The 21482-nt window shown below is 39.6% G+C and overlaps 1 protein-coding gene and 1 pseudogene across 1 annotated transcript; both read left to right on the top strand.

Moving 5' to 3' along the window:
* The first annotated feature begins 1787 nt into the window (after positions 1–1787).
* Positions 1788–2752, top strand: LOC122201227 (annotated as a pseudogene).
* A 15215-nt stretch (positions 2753–17967) lies between these two features.
* LOC122200687 (olfactory receptor 52A1-like) lies at positions 17968–18906 on the top strand. Its single transcript, XM_042906409.1, has one exon. The coding sequence runs from the start codon at positions 17968–17970 to the stop codon at positions 18904–18906; it is 939 nt and encodes a 312-aa protein (XP_042762343.1).
* Positions 18907–21482: the final 2576 nt, after the last annotated feature.

Raw genomic sequence — 21482 nt, 5'->3', positions numbered from 1 at the left:
TACACAGTTGGTTTATGTAACTAAAGTAGATCGATAGACTTAAGCATCTCAACATTTTATTACATTATTTTGAAAGAATCATATACCAACTTAAGGAAAGTCCTAATGGGGTGACCCTTTGAGTATTATGTCCACTAAACTTTAACTCAAAAAATGGTATCCAAATGAATATAGAAAACAAACTAATGCTTGCCAAACAGGCTGCAGGTCGGACGACGGGCAACATGAGGAAGGGAGAGAGGGATAGAAGCTTGCAGTCACAGGAATAAATGCCAAGCATGGGGAATCTAGTCAGTGGGATTGTAATAGGATTGCATGGTGACATACGGGACACTCATGGCAAGTATATAACATACTATAACGTATAGACTTGTGGAATCACAGTGTGGTACACTTGAAACTAATGCTACATTGTGTATCAACTATACTTCAGTTAAAAAAAAGAAAAAGGGAGAAATGGATTCCAAATATTTCAATCATATGATATGAAGTACTGGAATATTGAACACCTAATAAAAACTGAAAGTAAAGGTGGTAAAACTGTGCTGCACAATGATACTGACTCCAATGCAATCAAGAGGTAAAAAGGCAGGCATCTCTTAAGCCCATGTTCCTCTTAAGCAAATATATTCAGCCCCCTTTGATTTGAGAATGGGGACTGGGGGAGGATGGAAGCCACTTGTCATCCACCTGCTTTGTATCCATATCTATACCCTCCCTCATAGCTATGTGTTTATAGGAACACGCCCCTTCACACACACATCCCACTCAAATGGGCTATCTCCTTGCTGGCATTTCACCCAACACATCCCTTGCTTTTATCCATTCTGTTGCAACTACAGAAAAGTAGTAACTGTAGATTACCCTCCCTCCCTTTTATTGAAGGCCTGGGGACCCCACTTCCTTATGTGAAACCCTGTTACTTTCTGCTTGGGGGTATTTTAAAGTAATATATTGTCTAATTTTCAAGCAGGGACCCAAATGGGACAGTGTATTTTTCCTTCACAACTTGTCAGGCATATCCATCCATTTAAGAGTCCAACTCAGTTTGAGACTGCATATTCTTTAGATTTTTAATATTCATCGTATAATTTTAAGAAATATGTTGATAAGCTGACAAGAATCAATGAAGTCACCTGTGGATGTTTAGTGCCTATCATGGCCCTTAGCATCATTCCAGCGGCCCATCAAGGTTGAGAAGAGCATATGTACTGTATTGCCCAAAACGTATTTAGTTAAAAACGAATTCCCTCCCTCTTCCTTAAAAGTATAATACTTCAGGGATATGAGAGTGAACATTTTGATGACATGTTTTTGTGTCTAGTTTTATTTTTATAGGGAGTAGCGGGTGGTGGCTGATCTCAGAGCTTTCAAATCTACGCTGTCTGACCCTGAATCCAATGGGACCTGGGACAAGAAGCTGAAAGTCTGTGGAATATATTTGCATCTGTTGGAATAACAACAGTATCCATGTTGAGGATCATTGTAAAGGTCTTTTCAACAGGCTATTGTGAAGATTTAATAAGGTGATGTCTATAAAGTGCTATGGCACATATTAAGCACTTATTAATGTGAAGCATTTTTTCCCCAAGATATGACTTAATTCTTCCATGGAAGGAGTAAGAGTGCAATTTTAGGCGCATTAATACATCTCACTATCTTTTCACAGAGAAGAAAATACTGCAAAACAATCTAATCAGATGTCATTCAACCTAAAGTGGTGCTGCTCCTCAATCTTCAGTCAGCCCTGTGGTCTTTAATCCAGATACTAGGTCTGGAATATACTGCCCCAGATGGCCCCTTTCTCTTACAATCACACCCATCCCCAGGATATGTGGTATGTCCTGACTGGAATCCCAGGACTGGAAGATTCTCATACCTGGATCTCCATCCCTATCTGTTCTATGTACATTTTAGCTGTCATAGGCAACATATTCTTGTTCTTACTGAATGTAACTGAGCGCCATCTCCATGAGCCTATGTATGTCTTCCTTCCCATGCTGGCCTTATCAGATGTCCTGCTCTCCACAGCCACAGCCCCCAAGATGCTGGCCATCTTCTGGTTCCATTCCATGGATATATCCTTTGGGAGTTGTGTATCTCAGATGTTCTTCATCCATTTCCTCTTTGTGGCAGAATCTGCTATTCTCCTGGCCATGATATTTGACCGCTATGTGACCATCTATCACCCACTGAGATATACCACAATCTTAACCTCCTCAGCCACTGGGAAAATTGACATCACAGCTGTGGTCAGGAGCTTTATCATCTGTTTTCCATTCATCTTCCCGGTACACCGACTTACGTATTGTGGGGGAAACATCATTCCCCATTCCTACTGTGAGCACATGGGCATTGCCAGATTGTCATGTGACAATATCAGTGTCAACATCATTTATGGCCTGACTGTGGCCCTACTGTCTACAGGACTAGACATTGTGTTCATCATTATGTCCTACGCAATGATCCTTTGCAGTGTTTCAGTTACCTTCCCATTCTGCCCGATTCAAGGCCCTCAACTCATGTGGTTCCCACATCTGTGTCATACTTATGTTCTATGCCCCAGCATTCTTTTCCTTTTTTTGCCCATCGCTTTGGGGGTAAAACAGTCTCTCACCACATCCACCTCCTGGAAGCCAACCTCTATGTGGTAGTGCCCCCTATGCTAAACCCCATCATTTACAGGGTGAAGACCAAACAGATTCAAGACCGAGTAATTTTGCTTTTCTCCCCCATCACCACGCACTATTAAAATGGAGAATAATGCGAAATGCTGGCTATTTCTGAATAACCACCCCCAACTTTTCTCTCTCTCTTTCTCACTCACATACACACACACACACACACACACACACACACACACACACACACACTGAATGAGCAATGGGAATAAAGAGAATCCATAAGTAACTCTCAATAAACTTAGAAGGATAATAAATGCCAAAGTTTCCAATGTATTTTCCTAAAGCACTTAAAATTGTTGAGAAAAATAAATGAATGATATTCTCAATTCTCCTAGATATCCTATTATCTTGCATTTTAACTTATTCTTAAGCATACACAAGATAACACTAAGAAAAACATATTTTAGGGTTAAACCCAGATGGAATTGTGTTGGGTAGATTGGGAAGCGAAAATAGTGAGTCATTGAGTGTTTGTAGAGACAGTTGAAATTCTGCTGAAATATAAAACACTCCCACCACAGTCAGTAAATACTTGGGCCAGGAGCTTGAAGCCACAACAAACAATAAACAATAAACAATAATTATTTCTATCTGTACCTTTTACAGCAATTAAAATGCGAGTTCTAAAATGAGATATTTTCTGAATCACTGATAGAAAGTCTACTGTATAGAAGAGGCACATCGTATAGGTTTATTGAATGAACAGATAATACTGAATGAAAACAAATAATAAGTGAAATCAACCCACCTGAGACCACATAGACAACTTAAAAGTTAACACTTTGTTCCCTACATAGTGAAGACTTTGGGCCCAGATCATTAATGAAGCATCCTGGTATCAACAGAGTCTTCACCAAGGGAGGGACTAACAGATGAAAAATACCATACCCAGGTCCAAAAAAAAGGCAGTGAAAGACTAAATAGGATGTTTACACATAGTTGTATTTGAAGAGGCTCTATTCACACCAAATATTATTTTATAGAAGCTTGTCTCCAGATTGTACCGTAATTTCTTCATTCAAGATAGTATTCTTACAATCTCTCCTTCAGCAGGCCTTAGCACATGCTCTGAGAATGTGCAATCTGACCTTATATACCCTTGAAGATAGACAAACAATGAACTTTCAAGCATTACCTTGAACACGTGCAACCTTTTCTGGGTTAGCCTTTTTTCTTTGTTTTTCTATTATGTATATGTGATGTGTATTTGTATACACTAGACACATTAATATATGTACAATGTAATATATATACACATTATAAAAACACACATATATACGCATGCATGTTAATGATATATATATATATATGATATATATATGATATAGGATGTATATATACACATGATGTAATATACATCATATATATATCACATATATATATCACATATATACATATATATATATATCACATATATATATATAAAACAATCAATGTGGGAAATGAAAGCGTGTTGTCTTGACCCTTGGAATCCTGGATAACTTCTTTAGTTTGAAATATATGTTATATTCACTTGAATTTGAGCAAGGAAATCTATTTTAAGAGTTAAAAAAAAACCCTTTGATATGAGAAATCCTGGTTTGCCAGTCCCACACTAACTGCATAAAATTGTCCTTTGGGCGCCTGGGTGGCTCGGTCGGTTAAGTGACCGACTTCGGCTCAGGTCATGATCTCACGGTTCGTGAGTTCGAGCCCGCGTGGGGCTCTGTGTTGACAGCTCAGAGCCTGGAGCCTGTTTCAGATTCTGTGTCTCCCTCTCTCTCTGCCCCTCCCCTTTTCATGCTCTGTCTCTCTCTGTCTCAAAAATAAATAAACGTTAAAAAATTTTTTTTAATTAAAAAAAAATAAATAAAATCGTCCTGTTATGTAACTATTGGTTCTTGCCCTTAAAAAGGAATTATTTTAGTACCTTCTTTATTGGTTGACAATTAAATGAAATACGTCATATGATGTATTTGGAATTTAATAAAAGCAAATTTTATTTTGATTGTGTTGGTAACTTTTATGAACAGAAACATTAAAGAACTGTTCTCACCAAACCCAACATAGCCCTGCTAACAATAATTCATAGAAAAATGGTTGGAATGGGTCATCATCATAGATATGGAAGTCACATAAAATGTTGCTAAAAGTTGTAGCAAATAGGATTCTGGTTCAGAATTAGATTCTCCAAGGATTGAAGGGGTGTCAGAGAGGAAATAGAGTACAGAATGATAACAAAATATTTGATTAAATGAGTGGTGTAAGTGAGACTTCAAAGAGAAATCTTTTTGAGGGGGTGCCTGGGTGGCTCAGGTGATGAAGCATCTGACTTTGGCTCAGGTCATGATCTCATAGTTTGAGGTTTGAGCCCTGTGTCGGGCTCTGTGCTGACAGCTAGGAGCCTGGAGCCTGCTTCAGAATGTGTCTCTCTCTCACTGCTCCTCCCCCACTCAGGCTCTCTGTCACTCTCTCTTTCTTTCTCTGTGTCTCTGTCTCTCAAAAATAGATAAACATTAAAAAATTATAAAAAAAGGAGACTTTTTAAGGCTTGATTTTTGACAATGAGGAACTAAGAAAATACCAATTTCCCACCCAGAATGTATGAAATATGACAGGAATAAACAATGACTGAGTCATCAGCCTTAATTGTAGAGAAGCTTTCAGGGTGAGGGCTCAGGGATTGGTAGATGCTGATGGAGTCAGGATATCACTGTGTGTGCTGAGCTGCTAGAAGCACAATCACTGAGTCGTTGCCCTGGAAATTTTGAAGGGGATGCTCCGTATCCTACCATTCTACCATCTTCTTGACCACAGAGTCCCCCGCTGGGTCACAGTGAGTAAGAAAAACGGTATATCATGCAAGATAGAAACGGAGAGCCCTGGAGGGGCTTAGAGAAAACTGACCTACTCTTCCAGATACAATTAAAAAAGAAAAAGAAGTGGAAGAAAAAAAGCACTAAGAGATTGCTAAAGTGAGAACCGTGTTTCATGAGAGGAAGACGCCGGATCATTTAATATCAGACTCTGAGACCCAGCGAGTTAAAGAATACATTATCTGGGTAGCTGAGCAGTAGCAGATATAGAGATACTACGGAGTCAGAACAAATCTTCCTCTGATGGTTTCTGCTCTGCCCTAAGTGGTCTCAGACATGGTGAAACGCTGTGACATGAAGCATAGGTATTAGGAAAATGTATCCAAAAGTGGGAAGAAGCTAAAGATACTAGTTTGCCATGTCAAAACTGTTGCAGAATATCGTGTTATAATAGGGGTTTTAGCTAATATAATTAAAGAAGTATAAAAAGTGGAGAAAGAAGAAGACAAATCCTAGGTTTTGTGTCTTAATTTATTTTTCTTTATTTCTGTATTTATTTTCCTATACTTTGTAAAGCCAACAGAGTTCCACAAGAATGGCATACTAATCCATATTTACTTATCCTGGATTGTGTGCTTGAAATTTGTTGAGGGGTGGACCTTGGGTAGTCTCATCACAAAAGAGAAAAAAAAATAGGAAAATGCTACAGGTGTGAAGTGATGAATATGTTGATTGGCTTCGTTTTAGTGAGTATTTCATAATGTATACATATATTGGGTCATCAGTTACACACATCTGTTATAAGCAATTTCTGATTGTCAACTATACTTCAGTAAACCTGGGGCAGGGGTCAAGGAGAAGACATTAGTGTTTTATTGTAGCTAGAATGATTAGAAAAATGAAGTGGAAAATGACATCATTTAAAATGATAAACAAAAATGTACATGTGTCTGAAATACATGTAGGAAATGTTTATTGTATATTATTCATTGCAATGATAATATGGCATCCACAATGATCTACAAATTGCCCATAATCCCAATAAATGCTAATATATTTTATCTTTTGCATGCTGATAATTTTTCAATTTTTTGTGTGGCAAAATATCTGTTCCATAAAGTTTGTGATAATAATGATTTTTAAGTGTAAGATTCAGAGCAATTAATCATATTTGCAATGTTGTGTTCCTATTGCCACCAGTTGCAAAAGCTTTCATCACCCAAAACAGAAACCCTATGTCTCTGAAGCAATAATTCCCCACTCCCCTGCTAACCTCTAACCTAGTTTATATTTCTATGAATTTGTTTTCTTGTAGAGGTGGAATCATATAATATTTATGTTTTGTGTCTGGCTTATTTCACTGAACATAAGATTTGCAAAGGTCATCCATGTTGTAGCATGTTTTTATCCTTCATTCCTTTATACTGATGCATAATGTTTCCTTTATATATATATGTATATGTATATGTGTGTGTGTGTATACATCGTTTTGTACATTCATCTATGGATGTGCAGTTAGGTTGCTTCCACCATTTCTCTACTGTAAATAATGCTGCAATGAACATCCATGTACAAGTATATCTTTGAATACCTGTTTTTATTTGGGGGGTACATACTCAGGAGTGGAATTACTGCATTACATGTAATTCTGTGCCTGAGTTTTTAAGAAACTGCCAAACTGTTTTCCACAGAATGTGCACCATTCTTCATTTCCTCTGGCAATGTATGATGGTTCCAATTTTTCACTATTTTGTCAAAACTTGTTAGTGTTTCAATTTTTTAACTGTGTTTTACATTTCCTTATTTATTTTTGAGAGACAGAGCACAAGCGGGGGATAGGCAGAGAGAGAAGGAGACACAGATTCCAAAGCAAGCTCCATAGCGTTTATTTATTTATTTTATTTTCATATTTTCTTTAGAGGATTACTTATTTAATTGCTTTGCCTATTTTTAAATTCGGTTGTTTATCGAGTAAGGGGAAGATGGCGGCGCAGGAGGACGCTGGGCTCACCGCGCGTCCTGCTGATCACTTAGATTCCACCTATAACTGCCTAAATAACCCAGAAAACCACCAGAGGATTAGCAGAACAGAGTCTCCGGAGCCAAGCGCAGACGAGAGGCCCACAGAAGAGGGTAGGAAGGGCGGCGAGGCGGTGCGCGCTCCACGGACTGGCGGGAGGGAGCCGGGGCGAAGGGGCGGCTCCCCGGCTAAGCAGAGGCCCCGAGTCTGGCTGGCAAAAGCGGAGGGGCCGGATGGACTGTGTTCTGACAGCAAGTGTGACTTAGCTTCTGGGAGGTCATAAGTTAACAGCTCTGCTCAGAAAGCGGGAAGGCTGGAGGACAAAGGGAGGGAGAGCTGCTGAGCCCCCGGACGGCAGAGCTCAGTTTGGTGGGGAACAAAGGCGTTCGCCAGCGCCATCTCCCTCGCCCATCCCCCAGCCAAAATCCCAAAGGGAACCGGTTCCCGCCAGGGAACTTGCTTGCTCCGCACAAACACCCAACTCTGTGCTCCTGCGGAGCCAAACCTCCGGCAGCGGATCTGACTCCCTCGCTGCCACAGGGCCCCTCCTGAAGTGGATCACCTAAGGAGAAGCGAGATAAGCCTGCCCCTCCTGCCCCCGTGCACCTTGCCTACCAACCCCAGTTAATACGCCAGATCCCCAGCACCACAAGCCTGGCAGTGTGCAAGTAGCCCAGACGGGACACACCAACCCACAGGGAATCCTGCCCCTAGGAGAGGGGAAGAGAAGGCACACACCAGTCTGACTGTGGCCCCAGCGGTGGGCTGGGGGCAGACATCGGGTCGGACTGCGGCCCCACCCACCAACTCCACTTATACACCACAGCACGGGGGAAGTGCCCAGCAGGTCCTCACCACTCCAGGGACTATCCAATATGACCAAACGGAAGAATTCCCCTCAGAAGAATCTCCAGGAAATAACAACAGCTAATGAACTGATCAAAAAGGATTTAAATAATATAACAGAAAGTGAATTTAGAATAATAGTCATAAAATTAATCGCTGGGCTTGAAAACAGTATACAGGACAGCAGACAATCTCTTGCTACAGAGATCAAGGGACTAAGGAACAGTCACGAGGAGCTGAAAAGCGCTTTAAACGAAATGCAAAACAAAATGGAAACGACGACGGCTCGGATTGAAGAGGCAGAGGAGAGAATAGGTGAACTAGAAGATAAAGTTATGGAAAAAGAGGAAGCTGAGAGAAAGAGAGATAAAAAAATCCAGGAGTATGAGGGGAAAATTAGAGAACCAAGTGATACACTAAAAAGAAATAATATACGCATAATTGGTATCCCAGAGGAGGAAGAGAGAGGGAAAGGTGCTGAAGGGGTACTTGAAGAAATTATAGGTGAGAACTTCCCTGAACTGGGGAAGGAAAAAGGCATTGAAATCCAAGAGGCACAGAGAACTCCCTTCAGACGTAACTTGAATCGATCTTCTGCACAACATATCATAGTGAAACTGGCAAAATACAAGGATAAAGAGAAAATTCTGAAAGCAGCAAGGGATAAACGTGCCCTCACATATAAAGGGAGACCTATAAGACTCGTGACTGATCTCTCTTTTGAAACTTGGCAGGCCAGAAAGGCTTGGCACGATATCTTCAGTGTGCTAAACAGAAAAAATATGCAGCCGAGAATCCTTTATCCAGCAAGTCTGTCATTTAGAATAGAAGGAGAGATAAAGGTCTTCCCAAACAAACAAAAACTGAAGGAATTTGTCACCACTAAACCAGCCCTACAAGAGATCCTAAGGGGGATCCTGTGAGACAAAGTACCAGAGACATCACTACAAGCGTAAAACATACAGACATCACAATGACTCTAAACCCGTATCTTTCTATAATAACACTGAATGTAAATGGATTAAATGCGTCAACCAAAAGTCATAGGGTACCAGAATGGATAAAAAAAACAAGACCCATCTATTTGCTGTCTACAAGAGACTCATTTTAGATCTGAGGACACCTTTAGATTGAGAGTGAGGGGATGGAGAACTATTTATCATGCTAATGGAAGCCAAAAGAAAGCTGGAGTAGCCATACTTATATCAGACAAACTAGACTTTAAATTAAAGGCTGTAACAAGAGATGAAGAAGGGCATTATGTAATAATTACAGGGTCTATCCATCAGGAAGAGCTAACAATTATAAATGTCTATGCACCGAATACCGGAGCCCCCAAATATATATAAAACAATTACTCACAAACATAAGCAACCTTAGTGATAAGAATGTGGTCATTGCAGGGGACTTTAACACCCCACTTACAGAAATGGATAGATCATCTAGACACACAGTCAATAAAGAAACAAGGGCCCTGAATGATACATTGGATCAGATGGACTTGACAGATATATTTAGAACTCTGCATCCCAAAGCAACAGAATATACTTTCTTCTCGAGTGCACATGCAACATTCTCCAAGATAGATCATATACTGGGTCACAAAACAGCCCTTCATAAGTTTACAAGAATTGAAATTATACCATGCATACTTTCAGACCACAATGCTATGAAGCTTGAAATCAACCACAGGAAAAAGTCTGGAAAACCTTCAAAATCATGGAGGTTAAAGAACACCCTACTAACGAGTGAGTGGGTCAACCAGGCAATTAGAGAAGAAATTAAAACATATATGGAAACAAACGAAAATGAAAATACAACAATCCAAATGCTTTGGGACGCAGCGAAGGCAGTCCTGAGAGGAAAATACATCGCAATCCAGGCCTATCTCAAGAAACAAGAAAAATCCCAAATAGAAAATCTAACAGCACACCTAAAGGAAATAGAAGCAGAACAGCAAAGGCAGCCTAAACCCAGCAGAAGAAGAGAAATAATAAAGATCAGAGCAGAAATAAACAATATAGAATCTAAAAAAACGGTAGAGCAGATCAACGAAACCAAGAGTTGGTTTTTTGAAAAAATAAACAAAATTGACAAACCTCTAGCCAGGCTTCTCAAAAAGAAAAGGGAGATGACCCAAATAGATAAAATCATGAATGAAAATGGAATTATTACAACCAATCCCTCAGAGATACAAACAATTATCAGGGAATACTATGAAAAATTATATGCCAACAAATTGGACAACCTGGAAGAAATGGACAAATTCCTAAACACCCACACTCTTCCAAAACTCAATCAAGAGGAAATAGAAAGCTTGAACAGACCCATAACCAGTGAAGAAATTGAATCGGTTATCAAAAATCTCCCAACAAATAAGAGTCCAGGACCAGATGGCTTCCCAGGGGAGGTCTACCAGACGTTTAAAGCAGAGATAATACCTATCCTTCTCAAGCTATTCCAAGAAATAGAAAGGGAAGGAAAACTTCCAGACTCATTCTATGAAGCCAGTATTACTTTGATTCCTAAACCAGACAGAGACCCAGTAAAAAAAGAGAACTACAGGCCAATATCCCTGATGAATATGGATGCAAAAATTCTCAATAAGATACTAGCAAATCGAATTCAACGGCATATAAAAAGAATTATTCACCATGATCAAGTGGGATTCATTCCTGGGATGCAGGGCTGGTTCAACATTCGCAAATCAATCAACGTGATACATCACATTAACAAAAAAAAAAAGAGAAGAACCATATGATCCTGTCAATCGATGCAGAAAAGGCCTTTGACAAAATCCAGCACCCTTTCTTAATAAAAACCCTTGAGAAAGTCGGGATAGGAGGAACATACTTAAAGATCATAAAAGCCATTTATGAAAAGCCCACAGCTAACATCATCCTCAATGGGGAAAAACTGAGAGCTTTTTCCCTGAGATCAGGAACACGACAGGGATGCCCACTCTCACCGCTGTTGTTTAATATAGCGCTGGAAGTTCTAGCATCAGCAATCAGACAACAAAAGGAAATCAAAGGCATCAAAATTGGCAAAGATGAAGTCAAGCTTTCGCTTTTTGCAGATGACATGATATTATACATGGAAAATCCGATAGACTCCACCAAAAGTCTGCTAGAACTGATACATGAATTCAGCAAAGTTGCAGGATACAAAATCAATGTACAGAAATCAGTTGCATTCTTATACACTACAATGAAGCAACAGAAAGACAAATAAAGAAACTGATCCCATTCTCAATTGCACCAAGAAGCATAAAATACCTAGGAATAAATCTAACCAAAGATGTAAAAGATCTGTATGCTGAAAACTATAGAAAGCTTATGAAGGTAATTGAAGAAGATATAAAGAAATGGAAAGACATTCCCTGCTCATGGATTGGAAGAATAAATATTGTCAAAATGTCAATACTACCCAAAGCTATCTACACATTCAATGCAATCCCAATCAAAATTGCACCAGCATTCTTCTCGAAACTAGAACAAGCAATCCTAAAATTCATATGGAACCACAAAAGGCCCCGAATAGCCAAAGTAATTTTGAAGAAGAAGACCAAAGCAGGAGGCATCACAATCCCAGACTTTAGCCTCTACTACAAAGCTGTACTCATCAAGACAGCATGGTATTGGCACAAAAACAGACACATAGACCAATGGAATAGAATAGAAACCCCAGAACTAGACCCACAAACGTATGGCCAACTCATCTTTGACAAAGCAGGAAAGAACATCCAATGGAAAAAAGACAGTCTCTTTCACAAATGGTGCTGGGAGAACTGGACAGCAACATGCAGAAGGTTGAAACTAGACCACTTTCTCACACCATTCACAAAAATAAACTCAAAATGGATAAAGGACCTGAACGTGAGACAGGAAACAATATCAAAACCCTAGAGGAGAAAGCAGGAAAAGACCTCTCTGACCTCAGCCGTAGCAATCTCTTACTCGACACATCCCCAAAGGCAAGGGAATTAAAAGCAAAAGTGAATTACTGGGACCTTATGAAGATAAAAAGCTTCTGCACAGCAAAGGAAACAACCAACAAAACGAAAAGGCAACCAACAGAATGGGAAAAGATATTTGCAAATGACATATCGGACAAAGGGCTAGTATCCAAAATCTATAAAGAGCTCACCAAACTCCACACCCGAAAAACAAATAACCCAGTGAAGAAATGGGCAGAAAACATGAATAGACACTTCTCTAAAGAAGACATCTGGATGGCCAACAGGCACATGAAAAGATGTTCAACGTCGCTCCTTATCAGGGAAATACAAATCAAAACCACACTCAGATATCACCTCACGCCAGTCAGAGTGGCCAAAATGAACAAATCAGGAGACTATAGATGCTGGAGAGGATGTGGAGAAACGGGAACCCTCTTGCACTGTTGGTGGGAATTTAAAATGGTGCAGCCGCTCTGGAAAGCAGTGTGGAGGTTCCTCAGAAAATTAAAAATAGACCTACCCTATGACCCAGCAATAGCACTGCTAGGAATTTATCCAAAGGATACAGGAGTACTGATGCATAGGGGCACTTGTACCCCAGTGTTTATAGCAGCACTCTCAACAATAGCCAAATTATGGAAAGAGCCTAAATGTCCATCAGCTGATGAATGGATAAAGAAATTGTGGTTTATATACACAATGGAATACTACGTGGCAATGAGAAAAAATGAAATATGGCCTTTTGTAGCAACGTGGATGGAACTGGAGAGTGTGATGCTAAGTGAAATAAGCCATACAGAGAAAGACAGATACCATATGGTTTCACTCTTATGTGGATCCTGAGAAATATAACAGAAACCCATGGGGGAGGGGAAGGAAAAAAAGAAAAAGAGGTTAGAGTGGGAGAGAGCCAAAGCATAAGAGACTGTTAAAAACTGAGAACAAACTGAGGGTTAATGGGGGGTGGGAGGGAGGGTAAGGTGGGTGATGGGTATTGAGGAGGGCACCTTTTGGGATGAGCACTGGGTGTTGTATGGAAACCAATTTGACAATAAATTTCATATATTAAAAAAAAATAAAATAAAATACAGTAAAAAAATTAAATTCGGTTGTTTATCTTTTTGGTTTTGAGTTGCTTGAGTTCTTTGTATATTCTGGGCATTAATCCCATATTAGATATATAATTTGCAAATTCCGTTTGCAAATGATGAACCTTTAAAATGATCCATTAGCCTACCACCCACAACCCTCACAATTTTAGGAAAAAGGAAAGTAAATCTATCGAAGTAAAGTCAGTAGAAGAGAGGAAGAAAAAGGAAACAAAAGTATAAAATAGTCTAAGTTTTTTGGTGACTTAACAATGAGCTATTGTTAGGCAACATGTGACAGTCTGACCTCTGAATCAATTGCATTCAACATGACTCAATGCCATGGTATCAGTCTCCTTTACAGATGGAATTGTGGAAAGAGCATGCAAGGCCCCCTTGCCCTTTGACCTCTACCTCTTATTCTCCCTGCAATCAATTATGAATGCCTTCCTACATCATACTGAAGGCATTTTTCCTAAATTTGCCAGCATCTCAACATTAATTCAAGTACCTCTTTAGCAACATACAAGAAAGGTCTGGAAATCAGGTTAATCATGTCAAGGAGAAAGGTACAATGTATATAAGTTTGTTTTTTTTTAGAACTCATCATTTGTTCTCATGATTAAAGATATGCTAATTCTTCTCCCCACATTTCTAAAAATTTGAAAGCATATATCATATCTTCTATTTGCATCAAGTTGAGAATAGCATGATTCCCTCACATCTATGAGGCATAAAACACCTGCAATCCGAAGGAAGAGTACAAGAAAAGCGGGATAAATCTATGAAAAGGAGGGATGGAGAAAACTTCAGTCCAATGTGCTACAACTGATTCAAGGCTCAGTATGGAAGGATTTAGAAATGTCCATCATAACTGGTCATTCTGAGAAAATCACTGAATTTACAAAAATAGCTTCAATAAAATAAAAATCTGAGGAAGGAGACTGCAAGAGAATTAGAGTGAAATATGTGATAGAAAGCCCTGGTGGATACAGATTTTTCTTTCCAGGAGTGCCTAAGTGAAAGATGGGTCAAAAGGATACTTATAGAATTCATGGCATAGAAACATGCCTACATTTAAAGGTTCTTTAGATCTTTTTCCAAAGGAGGACAGCAGGAAAGGAACTGAACTCTTAAAAAATACAACATGGGTACTTTAATTTCTCTGCATTTACCCCGTGGGAAAGCGAAAAGAGGAGAGCAAGGAGATTCTGCAAGTGTTAGAAATGATTTCAGAGACATGAGACGTGATTGGACCCAAGGGGGCTTAATTATGAGCTACTGGGCCTCCTGTGGCTTGGGCGACTGGCTAGGAAGTCTCTCAGTCCGTGTTCAGACCGGGTCCTTCTCACATTCACTGGGGAACATTACAAGTGGTGGTCAGGGGCTTTCCTCTACAGTTTGAGTTCAATAAATTTATGCTGCTGCCTCAGCATGATACAAACCTTGCTGGGAGTTTTCATGGAGATGAACCCACCAACATGATCTCAGATAAATTGACAGAACAGGGAGCATGTCTGTTCTGCAGCAACAGAAGAAAAGCAAGAAAGACTCTCCCAGAGATACCTCCCGCACATTGGCAGATAGCCCAGCAGCAAATGGCTCAGAGTTCATGACATTGAAGAGGGCTGTTATAGAGGGTGCAGATAGAAAGAAGAGGCATGGCCAGCACGAGATGCAAGTGAATGAGATGGGAATCTCAGGAGGACAAAGAGTGGATGACAAGTGAGTGCTGAGTGATTGTATTATGAAGACTGACCTTGGTCTTCAAGTGTCTGGTAAGAGCAGAACTGGCTCCCAACAGGAAAGGGCAAGGAAGTCTCACTCTGGCCAAATTCACCCCATAATGTTTCATTTCCAGCTTTTCCAATGATAACCACTCCAACCCCCCCCCCCCCGTCTCTGTAATCATGCAGATCCTCTCCCACCTGCCTTCCCACCGTCTGCACCTGTCAGGTAATGCTCCTATGTCAGCTCCTAACTCTTGAATAGGTCAGACAAGGTGATCATTTCTAAAGGATTTCTATGCTTTGGAAGTCAAGGACTTTGCTGACTGACTAGTCTATCCTAAATACATGTCAGGTGATACAGCTTGTCTTCATAAATGGTCCTTCTGACTATGATTCCTCACTAGAGTTTTAGCAGCATAAACCACAGCTATTGCTGAAGTACTGGTATATTTGGTGACTTTCAGTGTATGTTTAAATTTTTAAAAATAATGTTTTTAATGTTTAGTTTTGAGAGAGACAGAGGTAGAATGCGAGTGGGTTAGGGGCAGAGAGAGATGGAGACAGAATCGGAAGCAGGCTCCAGGCTCCAAGCTGTCAGCCCAGAGCCCGACACGGGTTTGAAATCATGAGCTGTGAGATCATGAACTGAGCTGAAGTCAGACGCTCAACTGACTGAGCCACCCAGGCACCCCTAAATTTTTTTAATGTTCATTTTATGTATGAGATATATATATATATATATAATGAGCAGATGAGGGGCAGAGAGAGAGAGAGAGAGAGAGAGAGAGTGAGAGAGAAACAAAGAGAGAGTTCGAAACAGGCTCCAGGTTCCCTGGTGTCAGCACAGATCCCAACACAGGGCTTGAACTCATGAACCACAAAATCATGACCTGAGCCAAAGTCAGTTGCTTTACCTACTGAGCCTCCCAGGGGCGCTAACATTCAGTATATGTTTAGATGATCATGAGCTTGCTGACATAATGTAACACTGTTGGAGAGACTAGGAATGAATGAAATAACTAAAAGCTGTTTTATACAGGATAGCAACTATTTTTTTTTCATAAATGGTTGTTTGTTTGTTTAGAGAAGAGCATGGGAAGGAGCAGAGAGAGAAGGAGAGAGAATGCAGAGCCTGACATGGAGCTCAATCTCATTAACCATGAGATCATGACCTGAGCCAAGATGAAAAGTTGGAAGTGTGGGGCACCTGAGTGGCGCAGTTGCAGTCCCTTAAGCCTCAGACCGTGGCCAAGGTCATGACCTCACAGCTCATGAATTGGAGCCCTGCATGGAGCTCTCTGCTGTGAGTGGATCTTCCCCACCCCCCATCCCTGCTCCCCTACTTGCATTCTCTCTCTCCAAATAAATAAACATTAAAAACAATAACAACTACAACACAGAATGGGATACTTAACTGACTGAGCCACCCTTGCACCCAGCAGATATTTTTCTATTGTACAACTTGAGAATTTCATGATTTTAGATATGCAATTCTTAGAAGCAATGATCTTTATCAGAAAAGAACTTTCATACAGGCACTAAGAACCCAAGTTTTGAGGAAATTCAGTCATCAGGGAATTGAAGCAACTAAAGTTTCCTTAGTTGCTCTACAGCCCTCTCTCCTGCATCATTTCTGGAACCCCAAGGTCTGCCTTCTGTCTTCCATTTCTACTTCTATCTTGGACTCCTCTTAAGGAGACTGTCTTTTCACCCCTTTATTTTTATTCATTCTTTAGGCTTGAGCTCACAATATGAGTGAAGCAATCAAATGGTCTGCATATTATTAAGAATCAATGAGCCTAAACTTGCAAATCTTTTGGTGATAGTAACCCTGAGCACTTTCAACCCCAGAAACTAACCTTTATTCTTGCTAAGTTACCTGTTCACCTATATCCCCTAGTCAGCAAGAATGAGTCCTCTTGCCTATGCACTGTTTCTCTAGATTTTTTTGCCTTCTAGAGATTCCTCCCTTCTAGTCATTCTGAAGCATGTATTTCAGAATTTCCATTATTTGAAGTGTACAATTCATGTCAAAGAATTCTGCCATTACTTACATAGGCAAAATAAAATAAAATATTACTTATAATGTAAAAATCAACATGGAACTTTGATTTAGATTAAGGTTACATGGATTTGATCATCTTTTCTCAAGCTCTATTTCACATTTTTTTAAAAGGACAGCCAGTCCTACATAAATACATAATACACAGATACAGCTATCTCCATATATTATGTTCCTGGGTGAAGCTATGTCTGTCTCACTTCTCTTTCATAGGAAGCCTTTTAAACCAAAATACTGGTTAGAGTCTGATTATGTGATTGTCCAAACTGATGGTTTCTGAGTCCGAGAGTTTGGGGGGAAAAATAGAACACTAAGGTCAGCTGAAATGTGGGATAGGGAGAGATTTATTAAAATCTAATTAAAGTGCAGTATCCAAGCAAATTAATTTTAATTTAAATTTATAACATTTATAAATTTATATAAATTTAAATTAATAGCAAGTATAATTATTTTATCCGCAGGTCCAGAAGGACATAACCGAAAGATCAGCAATTTACTCCTTTATCTACGTCATCTGGGTGGTTCTAATGCAGTTGGCCTGCCTTGTACATAACTTCTAATTGTGGTACACTACTTATGGATGTCCTTCTTGAAAACAGTGATGTGTAAGTATGGATTTTTTTCCTTTGATAATATAAACGAGATGGATGAGATGGTCTTTGAATTCTGACAAAATCACAGAGACTCACTATGATGACTTTGAATTAAAACAGGAGTAGAAGAGAAGAGTGCCACTGACTGAGAACCTTCTTTCATTTTCATCTGGAGGCCGGAGGACATTATGTCCGTTTCCAACATCACCGTCTTCAGGCCTTCTGTGTTGACGCTGATAGGGATCCCAGGCCTAGAGACTGTGCAGTGCTGGATTGGGATTCCATTCTGTGTCATGTATCTCATTGCTATGATTGGAAACTCCTTGCTTCTGATCATCATCAGGTCAGAGCACAGCCTCCATGAGCCCATGTATATTTTCGTAGGTATGCTGGGAGTCACAGATATTGTACTTGGCACGAGCATTGTGCCCAAGATGCTTGGAATCTTCTGGTTTCATGTTGCAGAGATTTATTTTGATTCTTGCTTGCTTCAAATGGGGCTCATCCACATATTTCAGTGCATAGAGTCAGGCATCCTGTTGGCCATGGCTCTGGACCGTTATGTGGCCATCTGTTATCCACTAAGACATGCTGCCATCTTCACCCACCACCTAGTCTCCCAAATAGCAGCTGTGGTAACACTCAGGGCCGCTGTCCTAGGAGCCCCGTGCCTGATACTGATAAAGTTCCGGTTTCATTTTTACCATACAACCATCATCTCCCACTGCTACTGTGAGCATATGGCCATTGTGAAAATGGCTGCAGAAAATGTACGGGTCAACAAAATCTATGGTTTGTTTGTGGCATTCACTGTTGCAGGGTTTGACCTCACATTCATCACTTTGTCCTACGTACAGATATTTATCACCGTTTTTCGTCTGCCCCAGAAGGAGGCTCGATTGAAAGCATTCAATACGTGCATCGCTCACATCTGTGTCTTTCTGCAGTTCTACCTCCTTGCCTTCTTCTCCTTCTTCACACATAGGTTTGGTGCTCATGTTCCCCCTTATATCCACATCCTCTTTTCTAGCCTCTACTTGCTTGTCCCCCCATTTCTCAATCCACTTGTCTACGGTGCCAAGACCAAGCAGATCCGGATTCACCTGATAAAGATGTTGTATTCATAAAATGCACTGTGATTAACATCTTCAACCTTCTCCTTTATGCAAAATAAGAATCTCTCAAAACAGAATAAAACAGAAAAATGCATATTATTCATGATGCTTGACTTGTCTCCTTAATTGTTTTGTGAAAGTTGCCTGCATTTTAGGCAGTTTTCACATCACAGCCCATGACACCTATCAGTCAGTGCAATTTAGATCCTACTAGGTAATGAGAATGGGAGTGGTAGAAACAGCAATAGTGAATATGTATCATTTCCCTTTTTTTTCTTATTTTGCAATTCCTGATTGAATTCTCTCATTTAAATATTCTTCTCCACAAGGTACCACAATATCTATTTCTCAGTGAATTTCCAAGCACCCAAGACTCATTGTCTTGGATTGTCCAGATACTTTATGAAATCACGTTATTGATTCTATTCGTTTCTGGATCATCTTCATCATCTTTAAAGTAAATGTGAGGAGGGGTTCCTGGATGGCTCAGTTGATTAAGTGTCCAACTTTGGCTCAGGTCATGATCTCCTGGTTCATGAGTTCAAGCCCTGCACTGGGTTCTTTGCTGAGAGCACGAAGCCAGCTTGAGATTCTCTCTCACCTTCTCTCTCTCTGCCCCTCCCCACTTGTTCACTTCCTTTCCCTCTTTTAAAATAAATAAATAAACTTAAAACGTACAATTAATGAGAGGAAGCATTTTGTTCTTATTCAAACAAAAAACCTAAAGAAACAAAAAACTGTATGCAATCTAATGACACATAGTCATCAAATTTCAACATTTCTGGTGTCATTCAGGGCATTAAGGTTTAAACGGTATGACCAATGCAGTATTCTAATTCACAATTCAGTACTTTTTATGCCCAGTCACCATTCATGTCTTTATTAATTCCTAAAGTGTTATCAAAACCCTACAACATTATAAATGTATACTCAAGAATAGAAGCATATTATATTGTGTTATATTAGTTTCAGATGTGCAATATAGTGATTCCACACTTCCATACAACACCTGTGCTCATCATGACAAGTGGACTTCTTAATCCCTGCCACCAATATAACCCATCCCTCCACCCACCTTCATGCTGGTAACCTTCAATGTGTTCTCTACAGTTAAGAGTCCTTTCTTGATTTCTATCTGTCTCTTATTTTTTTTTCCCTTTGCTTGTTTGTTTTGTTTCTTAAATTACACATATGCTTGCAATCATGTGGTATTTGTTTTCCCCTATAGGGGGGCTGATTCTTAAGGAATGACAGATGAATTGCTGGTAGGTAAGGACATACCTTGCCAGGTAGATGATCTTGGAGCTTAAAAAGAGAATCAAGAATTGGCACAGTTTTTCTCAATGTAATGCACATCTTGTAGAGACAAGAAAACTACAAATGTCAAGAATGGCTATGGATACTATGCAAAATGGGTGAACTTTATTCTGAAAGCTATCATATTGTCACTGGCCAGTTTTCACTCCAAATGCACAAGTGTGTGAATGTGTGTATCTATTTGACATACAGCAGCGTATGTTCTCAGTGGACTTAAAACATTATGCTTTTAAATCACTCAAGGTTATTGCGTTAATGAACACATAAAGTGTTCTGTCCAAATTAATGACTTGAGAACTTAAGGCTTGTGGGCTGTTCCAAAAACCTGATCTCATGGATCATTTTTAAAAAGAGCATGGAAAATATTCCCATGTGTGCAGGTGTCCATACTTTTATTTATGACACTTAAATCAATGTGTACATAAGAATTTATTAGACTGCACGTCACATGGATGTAGATACTCTGGCTTGTTTTATGGACTGGGCCTTATCAATGAATACTGAATTTGATCACTTTGTAAATCTAGAGGCTACCTTGAAGCATCTTTGGAGGCTGTTTTAAATGTCAGTATGTATTATGGATTGAGCCTAAATATCCATCAACTGATGAATGGATAAAGAAATTGTGGTTTATATACACAATGGAATACTACTTGGCAATGAGAAAGAATGGAATGTGGCCTTTTGTAGCAACGTGGATAGAACTGGAGAGTGTTATGCTAAGTGAAAAAAGTCATACAGAGAAAGACAGATACCATATGTATTCACTCTTATGTGGATCCTGAGAAACTTAACAGAAGACCACGGGGGCAGGGAAGGAAAAAAACAAGTTAGAGAGGGAGGGAGACAAACCATAAGAGACTCTTAAAAACTGAGAATAAACTGAGGGTGATGGGAGGTAGGAGGGAGGGGAGGGTGGGTGATGGGCATTGAGGAGGGCACCTGTTGGGATGAATTGGGTGTTGCATGGAAACCAATTTGACAATAAATTTCATATGAAAAAAGAAAGAAATGTCAGTATTTATCAGATAGGATTTGCTTGGATAACCAATAGGCGTTGTGGTTCTTTAATAACAATTTCTTTGAAATAAAAGTAAAAAAAAACATCGGAAGTGATTTTAATATTCTAATCAGAGTTCGGCAAACATTTATGCAAATAAAGTTTGGGTTATCGTGGGCAAAGAAACATTTAAAGACTATTTTGTAAGTATTTATATAAAAAACGACAAAGCATATTTCCACAAAGATTTCGATGAAATTATATATAATTA

Source organism: Panthera leo, chromosome D1 (genome assembly GCF_018350215.1).
Source record: "Panthera leo isolate Ple1 chromosome D1, P.leo_Ple1_pat1.1, whole genome shotgun sequence".
Taxonomy (NCBI): Eukaryota; Metazoa; Chordata; class Mammalia; order Carnivora; family Felidae; genus Panthera; species Panthera leo.
Note: the sequence above shows the minus strand (reverse complement) of the source record. Positions and strands in the feature narration are given on the sequence as shown.

Coding starts and splice junctions, on each gene's coding strand:
- LOC122200687 (XM_042906409.1), top strand. CDS start 17,968: ATGTCCGTTTCCAACATCACCGTCTTCAGGCCTTCTGTGTTGACGCTG.